Raw genomic sequence first — 25,154 nt, forward strand, 5'->3', positions numbered from 1 at the left:
GGCACTAGCTGGGCAGGGCGCTTCTGCTGCCTAGGTTTATCCTGGGCTCTGGGGTCCAGTCCCAGGCCGAGTTGTCCCTCCAGAGAAAAATGAGTCCCAAAGAAAGGTGCTTGTGATGTGTGTCCCTTTGAAAGAGGCATTTTTTGGTGTCAGTCAGGCCACTGAGGCTGGAAGCCCCTGCTGGAAGGAAAAGGCATTCCTACCCTTGGCTGTCATTGTCAGCTGGAAGGTGTCCAGTCAGACTCTGCAGGCTGCTTGTGAACGGGGACACTGGACTTGGAATCCCCAATTCTGGTTCTCATCTTGGGCCTGCCACTCACTGCTGTGCCACTCAGGGACAGCGACTTACCCTTTCTGGGCTTCGGTTTATTCGTGTGCAAGGGGAGAACTGGACCAGGTAAATTTTTTCCTAAGGCTTTGTTTTGTTCTTATATCTGTTTCAAGGAGACACAGAAAACTTGGATCTTGGAGGAAATCACAAAAGGGAAGCCAGTATTGCTCCCAGCTTCTCCCTAAGGCTTCTGGAAGCAAAGGTGTAGTTAGCCCGAGGTGCACCAGCTAGGTGTGTCTGTAGACCCTGGCGTGTGTGTAGGTGGGGGCGGGGCAGCGAATGGCTGCCCCCTGGCATCGCTCAGGGTCTACGATGACAGAGGCAGCTGAGCCTGAGCCTGGTCTCCATGGACAGCATTTATTAGGCGCCATTCTCAGTGTGAAGACAGATAGGCAGGAGGGGCTCAAAGGAGGCCGTGGCAGCCGCAGCCTTTGGGGTCCAGGGGCTGCCCGGGGTAGGGGTGTGGGCGTGGGGGCATGTCACCCACACGTATTGCATATTCTGTGGCAGTGTGCCCAGGCATAAGGCATTGGGGAAGCAGAAAGGCTGCCTGCAGCGGGAGGGGGAGGGGAAGCAACACTGGCCTTCCAGTGGCCTGGGAAAGGCCTGGCCGGAGGAGACCAGAGACCAAGAGGTCTGCCACGCCCAGCCCAGGCCATTCAGCCTCCTTCCCCACCATCTCCCTGCAACTTTGGTTGTGGCTCCCTCGGGACTGACGGGACGGGACCCCTCGAGGGCAGGGTCACATACAGGACAGAGGCAGCCAGCACTGCTCCCCACTCCGACATAGACACAGAGGGCGCCCCCGGCTCCTGGGCCCTGCTCTCCTTGGCACGTGGACAGCCAGCCCCTCCACACCGAGACAGGACTCACACACAGGCCAGGCCTGGCTTCTTCCCTCCCAGGGGTTCCCAGAGGCTGAGCACATGGCCGGGGCTGGGCTAAGGCTGGTCACGCTATGGGTCCCCTACTCCAGCTTTCCTGAAGGCCAGGGTTGGCCTTGCTCAGCAGTGTTAAGGAGCTGACACGGGAACAGCACTAGGGCAGTCTGAGCGGGGAGAAGCCCCTCACTCACCCCTTGATGCCATCCTAAGTCACAGCACTGGCTCCAGCTGCGGGCCCCCATCTGCTGCTCTCCGTCTGGGCTTCTGGGTTGCAGGTGGGGTAGGCAGCGGGCACACCGACTCTAAATCCTCCACCTGGGAGGGGCATTCTTTGGTGTAGTCTTAGCTTATTTCTAGCCCCTTGGGACAGAGGCACCAGCACTGGCTGTGGGGTCAGGGGTAAGGTCCCACTGGGATGGGTCTGCTAGGTCTGTAGGCTGCTCTATCCAAACCCAAGCTTTTAGAGCCCCAGCTCCTGGACCTTTCTCCATGAGACCCATCCCTGCTTGCTTTGGTCCCAAGGGCTTCCTTGCTTATAACTGGGCAGTCTAAGGGGTCCTTGCTTGCCTCAGGGGCCCATTCCGAGCCCTGGCCCCTGGCCACATAGAGCAGAGGCTGAGCCCCACTACTGGCTCTATCCTGGGTTCTGGGCCCTGTTTTAGGCCCCAGATGCCCACACGACACGTGTACAGGGCAGAAGCTTTGCCTTCAATAGCAGGCAGAGGAGTCGGAAGGGAAGAGCGCTCAGCCTGGGGCCAAGCAGCCTGGGTTCTTGTTCCCCTTTGCCTTTTGCTGTCTGTGTCACCTTGGGCACATCACAAAGCCTGTCTAGGTCTCATTGTCATCTGTAAAAGGGGGATGAGAACTCCTGCCCTGGTGATGTAACTGGAGTGTGTGAGACTCAGATGATGAGGAGTCAGGATAAGGTTTTCAGAGGCTGAGACTCATTCCACAGACATCGGAGCTGGCAATGGCGAGAAGTGGCCACGGTGGCAAGTAGGACGGTTTCTGTCTGATCCAAGGGGAGGGTCTGGAAGGCTGGACACCCCCAGCCCCGCCCCCTTTGAGAATCTGACTGGAGGCCACTTAATTCTCACCTGCCAGCGGGACCACCCTGCAGAGGGGAGGGCTGTTGCCTCTCCCCTCCCTCCCCTGCCCCTCCTGGAGCCTGCTTGTCCTTGCTTCTGCCTGCCTGCCCTCTGGGATCTAGCTTTAGGGACTGCTGGGTTTCCACTTTCTCCATAACTGCAAAGCCATGCAAAACAACACAGAAGGTCGTGGGAGCTTGGGAGACACAACGAGGGACAAGGAAGGGGAGTGGACTGAGTAGGGGCGACCTGGACAAAGACACCCTGGCTTTTGGAGCCAAGGGAAGGCGGGAGACCTGGCAGGACAGAGGTATAAATAGAGATGCAAACGTACACGGAACACAGGAAGTCCCCTCCGGCTGGAGGAGGTGGGGGTGGGGGAGTCTTGGGTACCAGCAGGGCCTCTGAGAACTGGGGAGCTCCTTAGATTTCCACAGGGATGCGAGGCTCCCAGCTTCTGCCTTCCCCTCCCCTCCCCCCAAGTTTCACATTTCTCGGAATTTGCAGGGCGCAGATAGGGGCTCCAGGGGTCCTCAGAGCCCCAGCTCCTGCTGGCTGGTGCGAGGAGGCACAGTTGGAGAGATGGGGGAGAGGGGATGTGGGGAGGGTGGTGAGGGGTGTGTAGGGTGCCCCACGGGCTGAAGGCGGCTAGGCGGCCCCTGGCCACCCCTGCTGCTCCTGAGAGCAGGAACCGCGCCTGGCCCGCGTTCCCAGAAGCGCCAGGCCCCGCGGGGCGTTCACACGGAACTCCTGCGCTTCATGAGGCCGCGGAAGGTGGACAGGCTGTGCAGGCCTGTGGACACGGAGCTGATGGCGGAACGCTGCGCCCCACTGCACAGGCAACGGTGCGAGGGCGTGTCGCTGTAGCGGCCGCCCCCTCCCGGCGACGAGTGGCTCTGCTCGACGCAGGTGTCGGACGTGGAGAGGTCCCGCGGGATGATCATGGGGATGGAGTACTGCAGCTTCTCGCGGCTCTTGTACCAGAGGCACGAGCACATGGACTGGAAGTGCAGCACCTCTGCGTAGACATTTCGGAAACCACCGCCGCCGCCTGCCGCGGCCGTGGACGATGCGGTCTCGGTGGTGTGCGCACTGCCGTCCGCGCCCGCACCGCCCCCGCCGCCGCTCCCGCCCGCCTGCCCGTTGCGGGTGAGCAGCGCGCGGTGCTCGGCGTCGCGCTTCTCGTCCTCGGCGTTCATGGTCATGAAGCGCAGCACCACGAGGTTGAGGAAGGCGCCGATGACCGTGAGACCCGTGAGGATGTAGACGAAGCTGAAGGCGACGTACTGCGGCTGCGTCTGCAACGCTTGGTCCTTCTGCAGCGCCACGTAGTCGCCGAAGCCGATGGTGGTGAGCGTGATGAAGCAGTAGTAGTAGGCCTGGAAGAAGGTCCAGTGCTCGTAGTAGGAGAAGGCGGCGGCGCCGATGCACAGCGTGCTGATGCACGAGAAGAAGCCAATGAACACCATGTTGGCCATGGACACGTCGGCGCGCCGCATGCCCAGTCCCCTCTTGGCGCGGTGCAGCAGGTACTTCACAAAGGTGTTGATGCGCTCGCCCAGGCTCTGGAACATGACCAGTGTGAGCGGGATGCCCAGCAGCGCGTAGAACATGCAGAACACCTTGCCGCCATCCGTGCTGGGCGCTGCGTGGCCGTAGCCTGGAGAAGGCGGTGGAAGAGGAGAGAAAGCAAGAGCTATGGCGCTGCTCTTCCAGAAACCCTGCCCCTCCCCGTCTGTGTTCTCTGCCCTACACCTCCCCCACCTTGTGGCATCTGGCCTTTCCCTCCTTCTAGCCAAAGAGAAGAGAAAGCACAGTTATGGGGTTATACTTGTCCTCACACGCAGTGCTAGCTCCTTGCTGTTGCTTTTTCGTTTACTCTTGTGGCAACTCCATAGTGTTGGTAGGTCGCACTGCTTGGAAGCAGAGCAACCTGTGTTTGAACTGTTTGGCCTCAAAGACCTGACCTGTTTTTTCTACCTAGAGAGGGAGCTGACCTGTGGGGCTGTTGGGGACTTCACCTAGAGGCAGAGGGATGCTGTGAAGGGTACTGGCAAGTCGGCCAGGAGATCTGGGCTCTACTTTGTGTCTATGGGCTTTGCTCCCGTTCCTTGTCGGCTCTGGGCCTCAGTTTCCTTGACTCTAAGGGAAGTTTGTACTAAATGGCTGCGACATCCTGTGATTCAGTGTGGAGGGAGGGAAACTGAGGCACGGATGGCTCCTTGATGACTCCCTCGGAGATTTCTCCACACCCCCCAGTCTCCCTGAGGCAGGCAGCCCACTGGTACCAGAGAAGGAGAAGGGAGACAGTGCCTGCTCCCGACCCCCCAGCTGGATGAATTAGTGCTTCCGGGGCCTCATCAGCCCCCAGTCTGGGCCTCAGGGTCATTCTCTGTGCCTGGCCCCAAAGTAGGGTCTAGCCTCATGGGGGGAGTGGCATTGCCCTTGTCAAAGCAGGAGCCTCGGTGTCCTTCCAGATGTGACTACCACTAGCTAGACAACCCCAGCCCTTGCCTCCACGCACCCCAGCGGCCCCACCAGCCCTCACAGAGCCCAGGAGCCAGACAGAGGCAAACTGTTCCCCCTGAATCAACCATCACATGGTCTTTAGTCAAGAGTTCTTTCCGGAGACCTGGGGGTAGAGGACCCTACATGGGAACTCAGACCTGGACAGAGTTTCTGATCCTGTCACTAATGGCTGTGTGAGCTTAGGCTAATTATGCCCCTTCTCTGAGCATGTTTCCTCATTTTTCAAATGAGGACGACTGGTCCTCGCTCTTGTTCCTTTTTTGGGCTGTTATTTATTACTTGTATTAATGGGATAATTATAATAAAATAATGCTGGCAGTCTTTCCAATTTTTCCCCCTTTCCAACCCTTATCAAAACTTAAACAAATGCTGCTTCTTCCATGCACTTGTTCGGGATTCTCCACAGCTGGCAGTCATCTCTGCTTTGAGTGGCACAGAGGGTTCAGCTTTGAACTCCAGGGCCAATACTACTGCCACCCCCTGCTCTGCCCCCCAGGGCCACCAACAACATATATACAGCAAGACGCTACTAGCCTAGGGTGGTAGGGTGGGCACTACTGGACCTTGTCATGTTCCTTTCTAGTTCATGCCCAGGAGACGTGCCCAAAACACATTTGATGAGATAGGGCAAGATACTGTGTGCTTTGGTGTCTGATATGAATTCAGATTTTTACTCTGTCATGGACTGTGTGTGTTTCTTAAACCTCTCTAAGCCTTAGTTTCCTCATCTGTAAAATGGGGCTAATAAGCAGCACCTGCCTCACAGGGCTTTTGGGAAGAAATAGTGAGATAATATATTTAATGCACTTAGCTTTGGTACATATCAAGTGCTCAAAGCTCACTCTGATGAGTACGGGACGAAATGCCAGATTGCCCTCACATTGCCAAGAGAGCACCTGCTCTGGGGGGCAGCTCAGTTCCAATAGAGTGGGCATCTCTGTCGGCCCACGGCCACTTGAGGCTTAAAGCTCAGGGAGGTCTGAGGACAGCTGCGTGGGGTATGCAAGGCTGTGGGCTACTCCCAGAATGGGCAGCCCTGCCTCCCCAACCCCAGCATCTAGCTGGTGACTGTGTCATCCTTTGCCAGGGGGCCTGGACAGCTGAGCGGGAGAGCCACCACGCCCGCCTGTCCATGTCTCAGCAGAGCGAGAACAGATTGTGCCCGCCAGCCCAGCTATGGCAGCCAGATCACAACTCACCTCGACAGCTGGGCAGGCCCTGAGCCAGAGCTGCTTCTCATCCTGTCCTTCCCTGTCCCCCAGGCCGGCACACCGCACAGGGTGTGGGGAGGGGCGTGGCACCGGGGATGGGGCTGGATGGGGATTGGGTGGCATGGGCCCAGCCCCAGCTTGACTACATGCTGGCTGTGCAACCTTGGGTGAATCCATCCCCCTCTCTGGACCCCTCTTCACCATTCTGCATTCTCGGGGGTGGGGGTTGAACTACAGCTTTAATCCCTGCCCTGGCCGCCTGGCGGAGCAGTCTTCAGGGGTAGAGGAGAGACTGGGTGTGAAGGTACTTTGGAACCTGTGGGAGTTCGCGACAGAAGCAGCAGTGATGGGACCTCACGGAGAAGCTGGCCTGAGAGTGCAGTCCTGGAGGCGGGGGACATCTCTGTGGGGTCAGGCAACCATGTCCCACCATCAGGGAGAAGGACCCCCTCTGGCACCCCCCCCCCCCCCCCCCCCAGTGTGTGTTCATAGCCTGTGATTTCTCCTGGCCCACTGTCCTTTAGGAAGACCCCGCACGCACCTACCTGGCAGCCTCACTGCCCGCTGTGGGCCACCCACAAAGCTCCCAGCTTCAGGGGAACTCTCCCCGCTCAGAACACAGAGCACATCCCAGCAGACAGGACAGCCACCTTCTTCCCCGTGCGCTCCTCACAGCGTCCTCCCCAGGCGCCTGCCTGCCCCGGGCCTGAGTGAGTGCCCTCCTGCTTCCCCCATCTCCCGGCCAGAAGTGCCTGCCTCCTGCTGAATGTCGTGGTTTCCAAAGCAAGTGGCGGGCGCATCCAGGCTTAACGAGGGCTCCTACTGGGCCAGGGCCTCAAGCCTCACTCCAGCCACTGTCCTGTCCAGGGCGGCCCCAGCCTGGATGTGCCTTACCCTTGGGGTTGGATGCCCCCGGGGTCCACCCTCATTTTCTACCACAGGCTGAGGCTTAAGGTCTTACCTTTCAGGTCCATTTTTAACTTTAATTCTCAAAAACGTCCTACGAGTTTGTTACTACAACAATCTCCACTTGCTAGTAATAAAGGCTGGAGAGGGCTTGCGAGTGGGCCAGGCCTCTAGGATTTTCTGACTCATCCCTCGTTCCAATGCCTCAGAGCCAATTCATCACCCCGGAAGGGGGACTAGGATGGGAACGGGGTCCCCAAGAAGGGAGCACTCCACCGGGGGCCTCACCGTCGGGCACTTCCCCCGAGCTGGACATGGCAGAAAAGGCAACAGGAGCACAATGCACAGGGAGCCAGACGCTGCTCCAAGTATTGGCCCAGGGTCAGCACACCCCTGCCCTCTGCCTGTTCTACTGTCACTGGGTGAAAGGACAAGGGAGCTGTGAGGACCTGCTGACGTGGGCGCTGTGCTTGGAGGGGCGCCAGCTGGGGCGGAGCCACTCCCCGGGGACCCTGGAAGGTCTGGGAAGTGACTGGGAGTTTGGTAAGGCCCGTCTGCCTGCCAGGTGGCCCACTGCCTGCCTGGTGCATGCCCACGTCAGGCCTGGGTTTACGAGGGAGAGCGGGGCAAAAGGTAGCCGCCATCTTCTTCCTCTTGCCCAGCCCTGCGTCTCCTGGTGAGGGGTTCCATCTGTCCTTGTGTGTCACCGATACACATGGAGGCTGCCATCTGGAGACCCTCCTTCACACTGTCCAAGGGACTGAGCAGCCAGAACTCTTGCCCAGACTCCAGCCGCTACCTCTCAGAGCGCTGACAAGGGCTGCCCCCCACCCCGCCTCCCCCGGACACCCTGCCCGAATCCACCACCAACGTTGAGGTTCTAAAGGCCAGAGAGGCCCTTAGCCATCATATGGCTCAGTTCTTACATTGTAGAGGTGGAGAAATGGAGGCCCAGAGAGGGAAAGCGACCTTCTCAAGGTCACACAGCTAGTGAATGGCAGAATCCGGACTGCAGCCCAGGATACTCAGTCCTGACCTCAATGCTCTGTCCTCTGCCCTCTGGCTTAGTATGACTAAGGTTGACCTGTTCATGCCGCCAGCATCCAGCAGTCCTTGAGAGGGAGCAACCCAGCTAAGAGATGCTCCTGGAACCTAGCTGGAGGTGGGTAATTCACCTGGGTAAGCTAGATGGCTGGACATAAATACTCGTTATCAATATTTGGGAGCAGAAGGAAAAATGAGGAGACAGGCAGCCCTAGGCCTTGGTTCTTCTGTTTCCCTCCCAGCATCGCCAAGGAGCTCAGAAGCTAGCCGGAGCGCTGCCTTCTAGGGAGGGGCAGAAGCCTGGGGGTCCAGCCGTACCTCTTAGTGGGCTTTCCCTCCCTGCGGCCTATTTCCTTCTAGTCAAAGTACAAGTAGCCAGCCTGAGGCTTGGAAATGGCCTTGGTTGGACTGGGCTCAGCTGCCTGCTCCCCACTGACCTCAGATGCCTGCTCCCCATTGATTCATGTGCCCGCCAGCCTAAGTGGCTGACCTCGTGCCACAAAGCCTGGCCACCACCATGGGTGGGGAAAGAGCATGGGGCGAGAAGGCAGGAGATCGGGGCTCTGACTGGACCCTGACCGAAACTGGCTTTCCTTTTCCTTCTCTGGCCTTAATTTTCCTCATCTATGACATGGGAGGATAGGGCAAGAGAAAAGATTCCCACTTTTCCCCCTTGCAATGGGTCCCTTTTATTATTTTTTTCTGTTCGCTCACACAGAGCCTACATTTTGAAAGATTTGATTTATGAAGTACAATGTGTCGATGAGCACAGTGTAGCTGCTACATAGGCACCGAATAAATAATTGTGACAACAATAATTATTTTTCCCATCAAAAGTAATTAAGAACACATCTGCCCATCAAAACTTCTGATTAGCCTGGGATAACTGACTTTATGGGACTGAAGGGAGTTATTGTTATGCTTTTGAAATACTGAAAACAGGTGTTTCTATTTTCTGCAGGGCATCTGTGCAGGTTAGTGGCGTAGCTGAGAGCACAGCCTTGGGAGCCACACAGCTTTCCGCTTTGGCCACGTGAGGCCCTCTGAGAGCCCCCTTTTCCCCATCCGCACAATGGGTGCCTTCCTCACAGAGTCCCTGGGGGACGGGGTGAGTTAGCAGACTTAAAATGCTTAGGGCCTCGGGATCGATAAATGAGAATCATTAGGATGAATAGTTTGGGGAACGTCAAGATTAGATGGACTTCACGGCTCCTTTCGGCATCCACATCCTACGATCTGTGTTTCCCCAAGCGAGCTTCCTGGAATACCAGTGTCATGGACAGCTAATAACTGTTGGATGAGAACAGAGTTGCTTGGTTAAATTAAATGGGAGGGAGGCTGAATTTAACAGGGTTCATTGTTGTTTCATTTGTGCCTGCTTTCTCAGAGCCATACACCTGCTAATATGCAAGGTCAGTCCAAGTTGGGAGAAAAGGTTACATTTCCCCACTTATTTGACCTTCCCACACTTTCCTCACAGTGCACGTTGCTGGGCAAGGGCTCCCTAGAGCACAGCTTGGGAAACCCTCCTCTGGGGCATCAAGAACTCTAAGCCCTTCCAGGACTTGAGGTCCTCTGATGTCCCTGCTCTGGTCAGCTCAGCCCATGTATAGATCAGAGGCACAGAGCCCCTGGCAATGCGTGGCTGCAGCTGTTTCCTGGTTCCCTGCAGGCCCAGTTATCTAATGTAAATACGGGTGCTGGCTGGGCTAATGTTTGCCCTCAGGGAAGATGGATGAGCGGCCTGTGGCCTGAGGCGCCCAAAGACTGAACTCCCGGCCACGCTGGGCTGATGCCAAGCCGGACTCGGGAAAGGGCCTGACCTCAGGGAGCTGCCTGGGCCCAGGCAGAGAGAAGTGAGGGTGGAAGGAGACAGCAGCAGCTCCAGGGGACTGGCTGTAAGACACAGCTGCCCCAGAGGGGAGCCGGGCTCTTCTGTGAGGCCCGAGCCAGAGCTGCACCTCAGAAAGGCCGCCAAGGACCCAGCCTCGTCAGGGGCCTGAGGCACAGACAGGGAGCTGACCCCTTGTTCTGGAGATGGCAGCCGGAAGTGGTCTGGAGGCTCCAAAAAGCCTCATGGGTGTGGTAAAGGAGATGAGGCAGAAGGTGGCGGTGCCCAGGCCCTCAGGAGGGACGGAGGGGCTGTTCTGCTGGGGGGTGGGGAGAGTGCGGGCTTTCTCCATCCTTTAGAATCCAGCTCAGACACCTTCTTTTCTAAGAACCTTTTGGGATCCTTTCCAGAGCTGGAGAGACCTGCCTGCCTCGCTCAGATGCCTGGTACTTGTGCACTCACGGTTGCAGAAGAGTTCTGCAGAGCCCTGAGCTCCTGGAGGGCCAACAAGTCCCCTCAGTGTCCCGTGCAAGGCCTGCTGGGAGCAGTGGCTCAACCGGACAGCCCTGAAATCTGGGATGTGGATGGGAGAAACCTGGGAGGTGGGGGGTGGTCTTGGCAGAGGGCCTTTAGTGACTCATATCTCCGGCCCTCCCTGTGGCCCCCAGGCCCCTGCAAAAGGAGGTCAGCCTAGGGCCCAGAAGGAATCGCCCCTGCCCGGGGCCTGGCTGAAGCCTGTGCTAGGCCTGGGAAATCACCAGGGCCTCAAGGACCTGGACTCGGGGGAGGGACCAGTGTGTATAACTGGGTCTGGAGTTTGTCCCCTCCAGGCCAGAGCTCCCTGGAAGGACAGCTCTGAAGCATAGCACCTCCCTCCCTCCCCCCTGCCCCTTTCTAAGGCCTCTCTTCCCATCTTCCCGGCTACTCTCTCAGTTCTCCTCCCTCCTCCCCACCAGCAAGCTCTCTCCCGACCTCTGCTCCCCTGCCAGACTTTCCAGTGTAGGTCCACTGCTCTCTCGTGTCTCTCTCTCTCTCTCTGCGCTCTACCATCCACAGGTGCTTCTATTACTCTGATTCAGGGTTGTCTGGTACAGAACAGCCTTCATCACTCCCATCCCCCACCCTCCCCAGACCCACAAGATTAGGGGGAGTGGAGGGGGAGGGTGCTGGTGTCATGGAAAATCCCTGCGGCAGCCAAGGTCAGTGTTTGCAGACACAGCCTGGCCTGGAGCCAGGCCTGCCTCCCTGGCCAGCTCCCTCTGGCCTGTCCCAGAGGATGGTTTTGCACAAGGGGCCCTTTAGGGGCACCCTGGGGCTACTCCGGGTGCCTGGGGCCCGGGGCGGCAGGGACAATCACTTCTGGAGTGTGTTCAACTTGCTCATTTTATAGATGGGTAAACTGAGGCCCAGAAGGGGGCAGGGAGGGACCAGCTCTAGGTCAAGGTGAGTAAGTGACAGAGCCAGGACTGGAATCCAGGGCCCTCTGTCCTAGCTCAGCCTGCAGAGAGGGGCGTCCTGAAGCCTGTTCTCATAGGCCAAGGGGTAGTGAAGGCTTCCAGTAAATCAAGGGCTAGCTTGAGGTTGGGCTACACTTGAGGCTGGTGATGGGGCCAGATTAAGTAAGTAGACCCAGATGATCAAACCATGGTCTTTGATCTCAAAACACTTTCCGTCTGAAAGTGAATCAAATGAAACATCTCAGGGGAAGCACTTTGAAAGCATCTTGAACAAAGAAGAGGTTATTATGGCACAAATGATGTAAATGCATGGCAACAGTGAGAAGTGTTTTCGGAAGCATTTAAGACAGGGGCTGAAGGAGGGCTAGAGGTGGAGAACTTCAGTTGGTGTATCAGGGAGGGCTTCATGGAGGAGGCGGTCTTGACCCTGCGCTCTGAAGGATGGATGGGAAACACAGAGTTCTGACACAGGGGAGCTGCCGAAGCAAAGGCACAATGCTAGGGAGACACATGGCATGCTAGGGGCAGAGAAAACAGACCTTCCTGAGGCTGCTGAGCACTCTCACATATGGGGGGCAAGGGGGACCGACACACTCTCTCAGGCAGGCAGCTTCACAATATGCATCAAGAACCTTAGAAATGCATCTATCCGCTGAACCTGCAATGCCACTTCTAGGAATCTATGCTGGGAAAATAACCAGAGAGCGGAACAAAGATTTATGAACAAGAATATTTATAGCAGCATTTTCATTGTGAAAAATTGTAAACAGTCCTAATGTTCACGATAGGGTTTGGTTAAACATATTAAGGTATATTTATGTGTTGGAATATTGCGCAGCAATTAAAGCGCTGTTCTTTGAGGAGTCTCTTAATTACATAGAAAACCACCACAGAATGTTAAATAAAAATGGCAGGATGTAACCCTTTATGTATAATGGGATCCCACACAGACTACATACATATAAAAAAGTATCTATACACACACATACTTACACTCAGAAAGCGAAGCTGGAAGGAAAAATATTAAAAAGTTCTTAGAGTTTATCTTTGAAGTATGGGCTCATGATTAATTTGCATTTTCTTTGCTATATTTTACATTTTCTGCAAAAATCTATTACTTTGATAAGTAAAAAGTAATGGGTATTATAAACCTAACAACAACAGAAATGCTGGTTTTCTTGGAGCAGGAAGCTCAGCGGAGCCGGGAAGGTTGGCAAGGGGGTCAGGGGCTAAAACGCGACGCGCCCTGGGGGGCGGGTGCAGGAGTTCAGACCTTAACTTGAGGGCAATGAGGGGTCACTGAGAGCTCCCGAGGAGGGGAGGGACATGCCGAAGAGGTATCGAGACGAATTTCCCTGGCATCCCTGTGCGGGACTTGGCAGTGGGATGCGGGGAGCAGGAGGATTCCTCAGGAGGCCTGCATGAGGCCCGTTGTCAAGGGCTCAGCAGTGCACGGAGTGCAGGAGGGGCGGGGGAGGGGAGGGAGTGAGGAGGGGGCGGGAGGGAAGAGTAGACACACAACGAGTGAGATGTTCTTGCATATGTGGGTTTAAACTGTGATCTCCATGCGGGCAGGGCTTTTCGTCTCTTATGTTGCTACTCTATTCCTCACACCCAGAGGAGCGCTTGGCACATAGCTGGCATTTAACAAATCCATGCTGAGTGAGTGCGTTAAGGAGGGGAGGCATCAAAGATGAACCGGAGGATGGAAAGGGGTAGAGTCAGGGAAGGTGGACAGAGCATGCGGCCCAGAGTGGGCAGTGCCATGGAACAGGGCACCGACCCAGTGTCCTGGGCAGGGCACCAACCTGGGGCCCACAGGCCGTGTTCCAGGCCAGCCGCTGCACCAGGTGGCCACGGCCTAGACCCGCTGTCTGTCTGCCTCCTATGACCAGCTGGACAGGACATGTGTGAACACAGAACTTCTAACAGATTGGATCTGGTGGGGTTTTAATTACATGAATCCACCAGGGACAGCCTGGCATTGAGAAAGGAATTCTATAGCATGATTTGAAGTGGACTTGGCCATCTGCTGAGACACCAGGCCTCCTCTGGGCGCTTCTGGAAAGGCCGTGCCTGTGGCTTGGGCATCTGGCTGACCGGAGTCCTACACTTACACTCTCTGGCTTCTCCTGTTTTGCCCATGGAGGAGAAGCAGGTGCCTCTTGGCACCTCCTTCTCAGCTTTCCCCGAAAAGGGCTGACCTGCCCCCCAAAAAGAGCCCTGTTGGGTCATGGGGCAACAGCAGCCAGCCCAGAGGTTCCTTATTGGCTGTACCGTATGTCCTGGAGCCAAGCCTGCCCGGTGGCTGGCTGCCTGAAATCTCAGCCTTTGGGCCGTGTTACAGGGGTGGGGCGGGGCCCAGAGGGGCAAGGGTAAACAGAGTCACAGAGCACCCAACCAGGGACTGGAGGCCTGGCTCCCACCCCAGCTCTGCCCCATCTTGCTGTAGTCCAGGAGTTGACGAGCTTTTTTCTGTAAAGAACCAGATAGTAAATATTTTGCATTTCACAGTCCGTATGGTCTCTTGTCACTACTTAACTCTGCCATTGTATCAAGAAAGCAGCCAGTCGATATGCAAATGAACGGGCATGGGTATGCTCCAATAAAACTAGTTATAAGGACAGGTGATGGGCCAAATTTGGGCCCTAGTTTGCGGAGCCTGCGGTAGGGCCTTTGGTAAGGCATGTCAGCCCCCTGAGCCTCAGTCTTCTTACCTATCAAATGGGAAGTTGGATTAGAAGGTTATTTCTATTTAACAAGTTGCTAGCTCCCTGTTCCAGGTATTGCACAGGGCACAGGCCCGGGGAGAGGGAGGAGTTTCGAGCAGGGTCTGGAGCCCAAACCTGCTTGTGGAATTGGTACTCACAGCTCTTTGAAGGGCCACAGCTGCATTCCCACATTTCTGGGCATTGTTCATGCTTTCTTTTCTTTCCCCTCCCCCCCCCGCCGTCTTGATGGGCTTCTACTCCTTCATCAAAGCCTGTCTCAAAAGTCGCCCCTCTGGGAAGCCTTCCTTGATCCCACCCACCTAAGCAAATTACTGCTCCCGGAGCCCTCGCTCATCGCTCACCACGCTTCAAACATTCATCCATTCAACCAGCAGACATTTTTGACTCCTCATTATGTGCTGTGCTCTAAGTTCTAGAATAGCAATAACTCCCGTGTTTCAATTCTGCAGGGCTTTGCCAGTTGCAAGCAATTCTATGCCTTCTATTGGTTGAGTTCACACATCAATCCTACAGAAGAAGTGTTATTATTATTTTCCCATTTTACAGATGTGGAAACTGAGGCTCAGAAACATAAAGGGTTTTATCTCAGTCCATGCCAGAACCAAACTTGAAATTCAAAGGCAGTTCCCTGTTCACTGTGGTTGGCTGCCCCAGGACTCTTGCACAGGATGGAAGTCAGAAGACCTGGAATCTGGTTCTAGCTGTGCCACTGTGAGATCACAGGCAAGATCCGGTCCTTCTCCAGGCCTAGAGTCCTTTCTCTGGGAAATGAAGAGGCCGGAGGAGATATTCTTGGGGCTCTGCAACGTTCTAGGGTTCTGGGCGTTCAGAGTGGCCATGCTCCCTCATCCACAAACAGTGGAGAAAGCAGAAGTCTCGGTGGGACTGTTTGGTCCCCAAAGCAATGGCACTGAGCCTTTGGGTACACATTCGATCCACAGCCGCTGGGGCCCGTGTGTCTCTGCAGAGCTGTCCCAGTTGGCACGGAGCAGATGCTGTGGGCGGGGCGGGGCGGGGCCGGGGAGAACCCTCGGGCTCTCCTGGGAGGGCTGGAGCTGGGCTGGCCTGGTCAGCGCTGCTCTGAGTAACATCCCCCCAGCGGAAACAGAGGGGCAGCCAGCGCCAGCTCTTCAGAGACACAAAATCATGTCTCTTCCGCCCCACTCTTATGTAGCCTCCCAGCACGTGAAGCCACGTGGGGTCAGGAGGAGACAGCTATGTGGCCCTGCCTGAGCCTCCCAGGACTGAGACAAACCAGAGCACTGAGGAAGTCTCGTTGGTCCTTAGGTTCTCCCCACTGACTGCTGAGCCCTGAGGGACCCCAACCCCATCCAGCCCTGGAGACCAGTCTCCTGGGGCTTTGCATCTTGGCTTAGTTTAGCGGCTTCTTCCTTCTTTGCTCTTCCTTGTTGTCTCATTTTGTCCTCCCAGTCTCCCTTTGGGCTCTGAGGACAGGGATGGTGTCTTGTACCTTGCAGTAGCTCAGGGGGCCCACAGGAGCTAATGGTAATGGTGGTGGTGGTAGTAAGTAGGACAATAGTGGGGGTAATAGTAGTAAATATTGAACATGTGTGTGCCAGGTGCTGTCCGAAGTGCTTTAGTCACAACGTTTTGTTGACTCTTCAGAAAAAATTTTATGAGCTAGGTATTATTTCCCTTTTACAGATGAGAAAACTGAGGCGCAGAAAGTTTTTGTAACCCACTCAAGACCACACAGCCAGCGAGAGGCTGGGTCAGGGCCCCGGCTCAGGCCTGAGACCTTATACAGCCTCACCGATCCTACTCGATTAGGTGCCACATTCCGGGGAGCAGGTGCCCTGGTTTTCCTGCTGAGAAGACCGAGCCAAGTGGCTGGGTGACTTGGACAAGGCCATACAGGTGTCTGGCAGAGCCAGGCCTTCCTCGGCCAAGGCCAGCTCCCTTTCTTCAACTTCTCAGTGGCCTCCAGGGCCTCATGCACCCAGGGGTTGGGGGTCCATGGCCCATCTGAGTGGGACCTTCATGAATTGCTCTTAAGGTTGTTCTGAGAAAGTTGTGGCGTGGAGAGGCGGGTAGGCAGCTCGTTCCCTGGCTGTCACAGCAGGCGCTTTCTCCAGCTTAGCTTCCTCCTCCTTCCCATCCAGGCCCTTCTCCCAAGAGTCTGGGCCTGAGAGTGCACTGGGTTCCCCAGGAGGGGCCCTCCACTGCTGTGAGCCAGCTCTGGGAGAGGGGATGTGGCGCCTGGGGAGGCTGAGGGGGGCAACAGGAGCCCCAGGGAGGCTGTAGCAGTTGGCTGGTCTCAAGAATATCAGCTGGAAAATCAGCGAAAAGAAAAGGCTTCATTCCCTCTTAGCTTGTCTTAATTTATTAATTGAGCAAACATTTCTTAAGCACCTACTGCTTCGTGCCAGGAACTTGACTAAGTGCTGGGAGAGAGGAAGCAGAGACAAGGATGGCTCAGCCTTGCCCTCTGGGAGGAGAGGCAAGTTGGCGGGCAGGAGAGGGAAGACTGTCCCTTAAGGAAAGCCTCGCCCCAGGACGTGCTGAGTCTGTGTCAAAGGGGCTGTGCTGTGACGCTGGGATTGTGGGCAGCCCAAACCAGAGGCAGTCAGCGGGGGTAGCCACCTTGCCGATGCTGCCGGGGCTGGGAGCATGGCCTGCTCTGCTCCCAAGGGCCTTTGAAGGTGGCCTGGGACACTTGGAAGCATTGTTTAGGGTGGGTATGAATACTTGGCTGGTACACAGAGCTGCTTGGCCCCAGCTGTTGCTAGAAATTGGATCAAGGTTACTGTCTGAGGACAGATTCTCTTTTCCTCCTTTGCTTCTTCTTCTCCTTTTACCATTTACTATTTTTAAGTAAACTTTTTCTTTTAGAAGAACTTTAGGTTTTACAGAATTATTGTGAAGACCTTCCTTCCTTTTTTTAACACTCACCGCCTCTCCCTGTGTTGACGCATCGCTGGCTGCCGCCGCGTTCCCACCTCCATCTCCATTGCCTTCTCCCAGGAAGCCTTCCTCCTGCTCTGGCCCCTCGAGCATCCCCACCTCTCCGCTCTCACACAGCATCCATCCCTGCCACTCACTCGGCCTCTCTTGGCACACACTGCCTGGCACGTTACCCGTCCCCTTATGCACAGCGATGTCTCTGTGAGCAAAGCTCCCTTTAGTCAAGTCTGCCTGCGCAGAATGTGGGGAGGGGCGCTGGCTGGCCTGGGGTGATGCTGGACACCGGACAAGGCTTTTGGGAGGCGGTCAGGGCCCAGGCCTGGTCCCCTGGCTGGGAACTTGCCTCCTGGCCTCTCTGTGTGGCTGCGTCTGGGGTGGCAGGTGGGAACGGGGAAAGGATGGAGTGTAAGAAGAAGGAAGGGGAGAGAAAGGGAGGGCATTCACAGGCCCGAACGGAGCCTGTGCTTTCTCTGCTCTTAATGCCTCTGCTGGTAATGGCAACTGTATCAGGTAATCCAGAGACCTGCACTTTGTCAATTTTCTCTAATCTTCACCGTGACCTTCAAGATGGGCATTATTAGCTTCATTTTGATGAGGAAACTGAGATGGCTTGCAGAAGGTCAGACCGATTAAGATTGACAGAGCTAGGGTTCAACTTGGATCTTTTGACATTTAAGCCCTGGTACTTTCAGGCGCCCCTGGGATCATTGACGTTACCCTAGAGCCTGGTGTCCAGCAGGTCCCTACCCTAAGGCCGACATAAGCCCCCAGGGCTAGAGTCTTGGTGCTCTGCACACAGTGGGTGTTCAAACCATGTGAAGGGGAGATGGCGTCCTGATGGTGCTCCTCCAAAGACTCTCTTCTGAGCCGCTCCCCTCCCCATGTAGCCTGAACCCAGAGGTGGAGGGCCAGTCCTTCTGTCCTAAGGAGCAGCCCCAGGAGGTCTCTTGGGATGTGTTAGTAAGACCCACAGCCAGACAGAGCAGGAGGGGAGGAGAGGGAAGCTGGAGGGGGCATGGTCAGGGCGCTGAGAGAGGCCACCGGTGATGGGGTGCCTGCCCCTTTCCTGCCTCTTCGGAGCTCTTCTTCTTGCAACAACTCACTCAAGGGTGGGCCTAGGCAGTGCTTTGGTACCAGGTGACCCCGGCCGAGGTCATAGTGGATTGGATCAGAGATGGACTCCTGATCCAAGGGGACCCAAGCTACTGGCTGCACTGAGCCAATCAGGTTGTCTCTCCCAGGGACTGTGATCAGAGGCTGAGTGGCTGGTCCTAGCCAGGACCAGGGTGAGCCAACGTCACATGCAAGCCAGAGTTATAAGGGAAGAGTAGCTAGAGTGATGGGGAAGAGCAGAGACAGGGACAGTGTGGCCTGAGAGGGGGCCTGGGCTTCCGACTACGGGCCTTTGACACTGGCTAAGTGACACTGTTTCCTTTCTGAAGTCCCTTTTACTTGCAGTGGTCAAAGGGGGTTGCTGTGCCCAGGCCGAGCTCCAGCCGCTCCAATGAGGGGGCAGGCTCCCCGCAGTGCATCTGGGTGAGCAGCACAGCAGAAAGGCCCTGGCCAGGCTTCAGGGGACCCACGCGGATGCTGTCCTCTGCAGTGTTTAGGAGCATTCCTGTTGGTCCCCACAGCAGCGCTGGGCAGCCCACTGGGCAGGCGCGGTCTCCATTTGACAGATGGGGACAGTGAAGCTTGGAAACACTGGTGTCTCAGCTGAGGCTGCAGCTCCAGAGCTGGACCTGGGACCCAGGTCTCCTGAGTCCGGGCCTGCTGCTTTCCCACAACCCACACTGCCGCTCTGATCCCCCATCTAACGAGGTAGCTGGGTGGCCTAGGGGGTTAGAAATACAGGGAGTGAAGTGCTTAGGACAAGACGTGGCATGTGGAGGGTTTCAGGAAGAAGGAGCTCTTGTTAATTTGATTATTGTCTAAAGCACAGACCTGAGCTGCCACTCACCACTCCAAAACCTTCCTTCGTTCCCCCAATGTACGCAGTATAGTCTGAGGGTTTCCTGGTCCAGCAGGAAGGCTGGCCATCCACACTCTGACCCACCCCCACCTGGCCTTCCCTCTCCCCACTCCCCCAACCCTCCTGGTGCCCTCTGTTCCAAGGGTTCTCTGCACCTGTCCCATGCCTCCCCTCTGAGCACTTCCTCATGCTGTTGGGGGCTGTTCGGAGCTCCTGCCCTCATCTCTGCTGCCTTCCAAGGACAGCCCCAGGGACACATTGCTTTGTCCCCCAGCTTTGCGTGGAGGTGAGTCCCTCTTGCTCAGTGTCCACGGTGGATCCCCAGTGCATACAGGAAGCCGGTCTGGACGGGTGGGTTGCGTGCGGTGGGGAGGATTGGAGTCTGCATGGCCCTGCAGGCCCTGTCTCCATCGCCTGCCTCCCCGCTCTCCTTCCTGGTCATGGCTAGTGGCCCGGAGAGATCTGGGCTGGCAGGCAATTTGGCAGCAGATGCCAGGAGATGTGAAGGAGGCTTTTCTTAGGCTCAGCGCCCTCCCCAGGGCTCAGAAGCTCAGATGGTATAGGCTGGCGTAGGGCCCAGGAGGAGAGGGACTCCCGGCAGCAGGGACTTCAGCCTGGAGGCAGCTGCCAGGACCTTCTCACCCTTAGAGCCAGCCTGCAGATGTGGGTCCCCTCCTACACACTCACCTCAACACCCCACATGTCCCCTCTTGGCACAGTTCCCTCCACCATTCAGGGCAGAGGGTGCAAGAACGAGATAGGCTATAAGGGGAACACACCCAGGGAGGCAGGAAAGTCTGTACCTCAATAAAGGGAGGCGAAGGTTCCATGGGACAAGGCCTCTGGCCCTGCGCGTTCTTCAAGGTCTATGCCATTAGAATCTAAGGAAGCCACCAAATCCAGCCCTTCCCCCGAATAGGCCCAAAGGACCCAAGAGGCTCTTCTCAGAGGCTAAGATTCCACACTCTCCATGGAAACACGCTTCACTCAGCCCTACACCCTGTCTGTGAAACACTCGTTAGGCAGAACGAAATGGCCGAGGCTCAGGCCATTCCTGCTTAGCCTGTCTTCAGTGCAGACAGCAAGCAGCTGTCCCCCTCCCTGGGGACACTGCCCTTCACCAGAGACGTGGAGGCAGATGCTCATCCCCGGGCCCGCCTCCTGCTGCCTGACTCACCCTGGGCTTGCCACCTCCCTCTGACCTCTGATTTTCCAGCCTTTGCAATGACCTCTGCCACTCCCCCCACCTTCCAAGCCCTCCATCCACACCGCTATCACAGCCCAGGATGGGACCACAGGCTGGCCGGGCCAGGGTTTAACAGGAGCATGACTTCATGGCTCCTATGGCTTAAAGAGGCTGCCTATTTATGCATTGGTGTCCTGAGCTTGCTTTTTATGGTGCCAAGAGCTCTATGCTGGGCAGTGTCCCCAGGATTCAGGCAGTGTCCCCAGGACGGAGCTCTCTCCAGCTACCACTTATAGTTCTGCGCTGCCTCTCCCTCCTTCCCCCTAACTCCAATGTAGGATCTGGGAGAGCTGGGTTTCTCTGCACTTGACTTTAGTCAAATGATTAAATGCCCCTGTCACCGCTGCCTCCTCCCCAATTCAAAACAATACCAGCAGACCTTTATATAGCACTTACTATGTGCCACCCTGCTCTAAGCCAGTTAATCCTCAAACACCCTATTCGGTAAGTACTATTATTATCCCCATTTAAAGATGCAGGAAGTGAGCTACAGAGAAGTTGACTTGCTCAAGGTCATATAGCAAGTGCATGGCAGAGCCAGGCCCTCCCCATGTGGCTTCTTCTACTCTCTGTTTGCTTTGCTCCCTGCCCCTCTTCTGTTCCGGGGATGACGGGGCGCCCTTCCCAAGGCTGACCCCCTAACTGTACCCCGCAGGGGCCCTTTGCTTTTCCTCTTGTCTTTGCTCCTGGAGGCCACCCTCTTGGAGGGTATTTTCAAAATGTCCTCTGCCAGCTCCTCATGGTTGCCCTCAAGTCGTTTTTTTTTTTTTTTACTTAATTTTTATTTTTTATTTTGTTTACATTACCTTTCAGCCCTCTTATACCCCCCTGCCTCACTCAAGTCTTTAAAAAAGGAAAGGGAGGAAGAGAGGAGGGAGGGAGGGAGGCAGGCCTGCTGCGCCTCTCCTCGGCCTTGCTTTTTCCCTCAGTCACCGGCCGTCCCCACTCCATCCACTACAACTGGTCTCCCCAAGAGCATCAGGTATTTCCTGAGCCCCAGGCCCAGTGCCCTGTGGTCAGGGCCGCCCACGCTCCATGACACTCTGGGACAAATTAGAACCAAATGGGCTCGTCCGGGCGGATGCAGCCCTGGGAGTGCCCAGCTCGGGAGTGGGCTGGGCTTCGGCAACCCGCACTCCTTTGGGCAGTGCACGCCCTGGACAAGCCCACACACTGGCCTCAGCTGTTGGCATCTGCATCTTCCTTTATATTCTGGCCACTCTCAGCCCCGAAGGCCAGTCCCTCTCCTGCTGAAACCCAGCCCTCCTGCTCTCCACCGCTCCTTCCAGCCTGCCCGGCTGCCTCTGCTTCGTTCTGCACTCTGATCATAAGCGGGGGCCCCAGTTCTGCCTGGGACGCTCTGATGCTGGTTCCAGGGAGGCCGCCGAGGCTGGCCTCCTGCCCTGCTCCCCGCCAGCCCTCTCTGTGCTGCCTGATTTCTGAGAATGTCCTCATTCCTCAGCCAAGCAGGGGAATACTTTGCCTTTCCTCCTCTTCTTCCCTCACGCCTAGTCTCAGCCATTCCTCCTTTCCTAGTTCTGCCCTTCTGTTCCTCCAGCCCCCGCCGTAGGCTGGGCCCCCACCCTCTCCAGCCTGGACTTGGGCAGCAGGCTCTGACCGTGATGCCCCGCAGCTTCTGGCCCCTCTCCCCTAATCTTCCCCACACCTACTTCCAGATGATGCCCCACCCCGAACATGTCACTCCTCTGCTCAAAACCCTTCCATGGCTCCCCACTGTCCAAACTTTCAGTCTGCTTTCAGCACCCTCTCCCATGTGTCCTGCCTCTGCAGTCTCAGCTACTGCTTCGTGTCCTGCCCAAGGGAACGGGTTTCAGGGCTAACTTCTGGCAGGTCTCAGGGCAGGTGGGGAAGGGATGAAGGGAAGGGAGGAGCAGACTGGGAGTCACCCACCTGGGGAAAGAAGCCCGGCCTGGGGGGCGGGGAGTGGAACAGAGCGGGGCGGCATGTTCGTAGGAGGGGACGTGTAATCCAATACTCTTCTGTTTGTGCAGCGTTTCAGTTTATCGCTTACTTTTGAGGGTCTGGCAGTCAGAGAGGCAGACGCCACTATCACACGCCCCACTGACAAAGGCGGGAGCTGGGGCCTGGCAGGCGAGGTGACCCGGTCAAAGATGGTGATGCGGGAGTCTCCTGGAGGTCCTGCACGGCTGGCCCCCCCGCTCCCCCCGGCAGTGCAGCGACGTGCTGGTTAACTCTGGCAGTCGGTAGGGGCCCTGGGGAGAGGTCGAATCTTGCCCTGATCCACTCCTGCCCAAATTGGCACCAGCACCTGGCAAGGGCAGCCCGCCAGCCACGTGTCAGGAGTATTTTAAAAATAACCCGGGGGACGCGTGAGAGGCTAATTATTGCTGCAGCCCCCCGTAAGGGCTTCGGGGAAGCGGCTGGGCCCCAGGTGCCTGTGTGTGGGTTCTGCCTGCTCCTTGCCTCCAGTGGGGAGCCAGGCACCAGGCCCTACCAGAGCGGCCGGGGGTGGACAGGGCCTCAGAATCTGACGGAGGAGCTGGAGGCGGCTCTGGACATCCTGGAGGCCTCCCTGAGAGGCTGGACAGGGAGGGGAGCAGAGAGCTCCGTGCCCTAGCTCCTGCCAGGGCTTCTCTACTGGCCTAGTCTCTGGGCCCCGTCCACACTTCCCACTAGCATCACTCAGGCTCCAGAAGGGACTCTGAGGTCCTGAGCACCCCTACCCCGCTGCTCTGAAGTGCCTGTGGTGGCGGCGGCGGGCAGGTGGTCAGTTTTGCCAATTACATCTCCTTGTTTAGGACTCCTGGCCACCACTTGGCATCCATACCATTTTCCTGAGAAGAACTTTGAGGCCCATCTTGCTCCTCTGGGGTACGATGCATGGCCTTTCTGGCTGCCAGCTCCTGGCTGCCTCTCCAGGCACCTGGGCCAGGGGGCTCCCATCTCTGGGCCCTCAGCTCTGAGCAGGAGCTGAGCTGCAGGCTGGCCGGGACTGAAAACCCCCAGGCTCTTTACAAACGGCAGTCAAAGAGGCAGAAGCCACACGCCCATCCCACAGGCCCAGGCTGCTCCCCTAGGGCTCTTAGAAACCCCTGCAGATCCTCCACATCAGTGCGAGGTCATCTTGCAGGCATAGGGTTGGGGCAGGGGGAACACAAAACCCAGCTTAGGATGCAGTTGAGGACAGACGTGCAGGATCAAAGAGAAAAAGCAGAGCTTTCAGGGAGGAGGGAGGCAGAGGCCAAGACTGCTGGAAGCTGGCAGAAATGATCAAAGGACAAGGATGCGTTGGGGAGGTGGAGGGGATGTGGGAAGAAGCTGCAAGGAGAGGCAGGCCGAGCGGGCCGTTGGGAGGTGGAGGCCACTGCACAATAAGCAGGGACTTTGGTGTCACACAGGCCTAGACTCAGGTCCCTGGCTGATGTTCCGAGCTGATAACCTTGCTGGGCCTTGGGCCTCAGGCCTCATTTGCATAATGAGTATAATGATAACTACCTCGTGGGCCACTGCAGGGGGAGGACTGTGAGCGTTGATGGAAAGGCCTGACACTGTGAGCTGTGAGACTGTTCTTCCCCTCCCTGGCTTTCCTGGAACCTGGCTCTTCTGCTCAATGTCAGGTTGGACAAATACAAAAGACCTCCGACCACTCTCACCTCCCCGCGCTCTTGGAACTCGCTGTGGAATGTTACACCGTTTTTATGGTCCATGTCTCTCTCCAATGGCCACCACATTGCCAAGCCCACTGGTTGTTTGTCTGGGGTCCCCTGACCCGGTCCCCCAGCAGCGGCGGGCAGTGGGCAGCTCTCACTCCTCCTGGCCTCTAGACACCGCACACCCAGCTGTCCCCAGGTCCCCGGCAGCCCCCTCCGCATGCCCCCTCCTGGACTTGGAGAAGGGCTGGCCCTGGGCTCTTCTCTCCCCAGATGATCTCATTTAGCCTCATGGCTTTAAATATTATTTCTATCTGATAGCTCCCAAATTTATATCTCAGCTTTGACCCCTCTCCCTTGAGCTGCAGGCTTGTCTCTCTAACTGGCTTCATGGATTTGTAATAAGCACCTCAAAATTAACCTGTGTGTCTAAAACAGAAGTCTTAAATCTTACTCTATATTTTTTTTAACCAAACCTATTATCCTCCAGGTTTTATTTTCCTGCTCAGAAAACGCTTACCCCCCACCAAGCTGCAGGCCAAAGACCATCGTTGACTCTTCTTTCCCTGACGCCTACCGCCCTCTTCCCCCCTCCTCTCCGGCGCGTGTCTCCCGTCCATCAGCAGCCTGGGCCAAGTCCACCTCGCAAGCACCCGCGCAGGCTGCCCCTCCAGTCCCCACCAGCTCCGTCCTCCACCGTCTGCTCCCTCAAGTCACTGAGCTGCGCGCAGCCTGGCTGGCCTCCCGGCTTCCCTCTTATTCTATACCCATCCAACCTCCACAGAGCAGCCAGGGCGATCTGATAAAAATTTAAGTTGTATCATACTACAGCCCTGCTTAAGACCTTCCGGGGACTTCCATTCCATTCCGCTTAGAATAAAATTCAAGCTCTTGAGGGGAGCCCCACAGCCCCACAAGATCCGGCCCTTCCCAGCCTCCACCTCTGTACTCAGCATGCCGTACCCACACTGTTCTTTCTGCTCCTTGTTCCTCAGACACGCCACACTTCTGCCTGCCTGCGACCTCTGCATTTGCTGTCCCCCTGGAAGGCTCTTTGCTGATCTTTGCATCACAGGCCCCTCCCTGGCTGCGCATCCTTCCTCTCCATCACTCTCTGCCACACCCTCCTGGAAACTGACTGCTGGCACCTGTTACCACTGAGATGATCATTGATCTGTGATCGCATAGTTTCGTGACTGTGACTGTCTGCTTCCTCTGAAGTGTAGGCGCCATGAGGACGGGGCTGGGTCCTTGAGACCTAGAATGGTGCCTGACACGTGAAAGATGCTCCGTAAAACAGAGGGCATGGAGGGGTGACGGTGTGAGTGCCTGGAGGAGGAGAGTCAGGAGGCCTGGGCTGGAGGCC

At 56.6% G+C, this 25,154-nt stretch overlaps 1 protein-coding gene across 1 annotated transcript in view; it reads right to left on the minus strand.

Moving 5' to 3' along the window:
• Positions 1 to 712: 712 nt before the first annotated feature.
• KCNK3 (potassium two pore domain channel subfamily K member 3) overlaps positions 713 to 25,154 on the minus strand; it is a 37,592-nt gene continuing 13,150 nt past the window's right edge. Inside the window, exon 2 of the mRNA XM_054568848.1 lies at positions 713 to 3,963. Within this exon, the coding sequence (XP_054424823.1) occupies positions 3,041 to 3,963 (923 nt within the window). The 3' untranslated portion in view covers positions 713 to 3,040. The remainder of the gene's footprint in view (positions 3,964 to 25,154) is intronic.

This window comes from Pteronotus mesoamericanus, unplaced genomic scaffold (genome assembly GCF_021234165.1).
Source record: "Pteronotus mesoamericanus isolate MK-2021 breed Mesoamerican mustached bat unplaced genomic scaffold, CSHL_Meso_final contig_101, whole genome shotgun sequence".
NCBI classification, from domain to species: domain Eukaryota; kingdom Metazoa; phylum Chordata; class Mammalia; order Chiroptera; family Mormoopidae; genus Pteronotus; species Pteronotus mesoamericanus.